The following is a 3,465-nucleotide window of genomic DNA, read 5'->3' as shown; positions in this document are numbered from 1 at the left end:
TTGAAAGAATTTGTGAAAATCCAGATATTTCGAATTTTCAAGAATGTGAAACTAAAGATAATGGGGGGGGGGGGGGTTGAAAATATTAATGAATTGCAAACAGCTAAAAAAATCAAATTCAAGTTTCAAAAATCTTATAAATGACCAATTAAAAGAAACACTCTTTGACAGTAAAAGACAAAGAAAATTACCAAAAAGATTTAGAGATTTTGAAATGATATAAAGTATTTATGATAATTGGACTATTATTATTTTTTATCTATTTCTATTTTACAGATCAACACATATTTTTGCAAGATATGTGACCTGCAGTCAGAATCTAAATATTCTATCAATCGACACATCATAGAGCAGCATTCAGGGTTCTCGTGGCAGTGTACGTCTTGCAAAAGAAAATTAAGGAAGATTGATTGATTTTGTATTGTTTAACGCCGAGTCAGCAATATTTCAGCCATATTTCGGCGGAAATTAAGGAAGAAATTAAGGAAGAAGAATGAGGACTTTTCTCCATGCGACCAAGATGTCAGAAGTTTATGTTTACACTACAGGAGTAAATCAGAGGGAGAAATGTTTAAGGATTATTGCAAATTAAGTTACCGAGACCAACCCCCAAGCAACCAAAGGGAAAGAGAAAGAAAAAGAAGTCCTAATGAAGATGCAATTTCCCTTCTATCACCAGAAGAGGAGATTGAGTTTGACACTTTTGAAATTTCCTCCAAGAAAACAAAAATAGGAGTCTGATATTGATCTTAAGAAGATGCAAGATCACTTGATTTTAGATGTTGGTGGTAACGGATTTAAAGTGAGCAGATACACCCTAAAAAGTGCAGAGGGGAGTATCTTTGCAGAAATTGAGACCGTCAAACCCTTGCCCTTATCAACTTCAACGCCAACGTATTTCATAGACAGAGATCCAAAGTTCTTCCCCATTATTCTGAATTACCTAAGAAATGGAGACGTACACCCATCCACCTTACCAGACGAGAGAGGTCAACTTTACAAACTTGAAGCACTGTTAAAAATTATTGAAAGGAAACTAAGTGTGTGCCAGTGTAAGAAGGAACTGTGTGAAAAATAAACTTGAAGTAGTTTACCTATAAAAAAAATTGTGACATTTGTGACAACTGTTATCAGGAATGATTGTACTATTCTTGAAATGTGACTTCTTTTATTTGCTTTTTTTAACGCTTTGGAGACATGCTAAATTTTGATCTTTTGAAATGAGTCTCTAAGTATTAATATTTGGATTTAGCTTAAGATAATATAAACAAGAGAGCTCACAAATGTTTGTAAATATGTTTGAATTTTAACTTTCTGTTCATTCACGCCCCTATTTAGTAGGTTGTAGTTAATTTAGGGACTAAATAAGTCTTAAGAAGGGGGTAATGTTATACAGTCATATAATTCTTAGGTAATAATTTAAAAGTATAATTAATTTTGTTAGACATTAAGTAAGTAAAACAATGTTAATTCTAAGATGGAATATAATCCTAGCTTTACACAAATGCATTGATAAGATCTGTGTATTGGTCAGCCGGAATCTTTACGCAGATGAACCTCCTATAAGATAAGATAAGATAAGTTTTATTACTAATTCAGTGCCCAAATGAGCATAAAGAGTACAAACTTACAAGAGAAAGGCCTAATATATAGTTGACAGAAAAAAAGAAACAAAACAAAACATTTAGACATACATGATTAACCTATAAAACATGTACATAAAATAGACATATGACTTTTCAATGTATACATATATATCATATTGTGGTATGAGGCATTAGTATTTAGGCCTAATGGCAATTAATTAATGTACATGCATTTTTGAGTTTATGATGTTTATAAGACAGATAGATAAAAAAAAATAAAAAATGCAAAGTACATTAGTAGTAGAGACTGAAGTACACATGAATTGAATAATTATATATGTATATCCTAACATTTTTACTTTTATCATTTTTTAATGAGATTTTTTCTCTTCATAAAAGATTTGGATAAAAAGTCACATAGTTTAAATAATATACTGTGATCTTCATTTGCCATAATCCATAAAAATTTTTGATTGTTGGACAGAGTGTTGAAATTTTTATAATTGTCACTTAAAAAGTTAAATAAAACTTTCCTTTCTTCATTATATAAAGAACAATTTGTAAGGAAATGGATTTCATCTTCAATACCGAGCTGCAATCGGTCTATTTTATTTATCAAGTAGAGGCACATGTAAAACATATTCATATTTGGTTTTTCCAGGTGTGTTTATATTTCAGTTATTCAAAAGTACACCCAAAGCTCTCGCTTGCGGCATGGCAGCCATTTTTCAGAAATCGGTGTATATTAATTTTTATCTACAGTTTTTTACTTTTATTTTGTTGATTTGCGGGGATATTGAGGTCAATCCAGGTCCTGCTATGGAAAGTGTCCTTAACATTCTACACTTGAATATTCGAAGCATTAGACACAAACTAAACTATCTAAATTCTTTTGTTCATGACTTTGATAAAATATGTTTTACGGAAACTCATTTGGATCATTCAGTTAATAATGATGACTTACATTTGGACGGGTTTAGCATAATATTGAGAAAAGACAGAAATTGTTTCGGGGGCGGTGTAATGATATATTTGTCAAATCAAATACGAGCATTTAGACGCCAGGAATTTGAACCCTCTGACACTGAATGTATATGGATTGAAATAGATAACAATACCTGCAAATACTTTTTATGCTGTATATACCGTCCTCCTAACTCGGATAGTAGTTTTTGGACAAAACTCACATGGTGCATTGACAGAGTAGGCGAAGTCTCGGATAAAATAATAATAGTAGGTGATCTGAATTGAGATCTCCTTAATGCTCCACAAACACATATAATTCGCGAAATAATTTCAACACACAGTCTTGTAAACAATATCCATGAACCAACTAGAATATCACACACGTCCAGCACGCTTCTTGACCCAATTCTTTCATCTGCCGATATTCAAGTATGCGAATCGGGTACACTAACAATAGACGCCTCGGCCAGTGACCATAGAGCAACTTATATCTCGCTCCCTTCTAGTATAAATTATAATCGTTCATATAAGCGAAAAGTATGGGTTTATAAAAATGCCGATTTCGTGAAACTAGACTCTCTCATCGAAAATTGCGATTGGACAAAAAGCATAAACGAAGCTAAATCTGTAGACATTGCTGTAGATAATTATACTTCGGAATTTCTTTCCTGTGTTCATGAATGCATACCTGAACAAACTATAACCATTCGCCCTCGTGACAAACCATGGATGGATTCAATGTTACGTAAAACAATAAGAAAAAGAAACCGTCTTCATAAGAAAGCTAATAAAACTAAAAAAGAATCCGATAAGGCTGCTTATAGAAAAGTTCGTAATTCAGTCAACAATATGAAAAAACACGCTATTTCAAACTACTACGATAATATATACTGAACAAAAAAAGAAACGCATA

The 3,465-nt window shown here is 32.2% G+C and overlaps 1 protein-coding gene across 1 annotated transcript; it reads left to right on the top strand.

The window, feature by feature from the left end:
- The first annotated feature begins 757 nt into the window (after positions 1 to 757).
- LOC134244658 (uncharacterized protein T23G5.3-like) lies at positions 758 to 1,078 on the top strand. The gene has a single exon (XM_062726910.1). It carries the CDS (start codon positions 758 to 760, stop codon positions 1,076 to 1,078), a length of 321 nt encoding a protein of 106 aa, XP_062582894.1.
- The last annotated feature ends 2,387 nt before the right edge of the window (positions 1,079 to 3,465 follow it).

The sequence above is a fragment of the Saccostrea cucullata genome, unplaced genomic scaffold (assembly GCF_032062105.1).
Source record: "Saccostrea cucullata isolate Sc308-1 unplaced genomic scaffold, CSIRO_AGI_Scuc_v1 ctg219, whole genome shotgun sequence".
NCBI lineage: Eukaryota > Metazoa > Mollusca > Bivalvia > Ostreida > Ostreidae > Saccostrea > Saccostrea cuccullata.
This window is presented reverse-complemented; position numbering and strand designations above follow the sequence as displayed.

Excerpts from the sequence above, each read along its gene's own strand:
- LOC134244658 (XM_062726910.1), top strand. The coding sequence starts at position 758 with ATGCAAGATCACTTGATTTTAGATGTTGGTGGTAACGGATTTAAAGTG.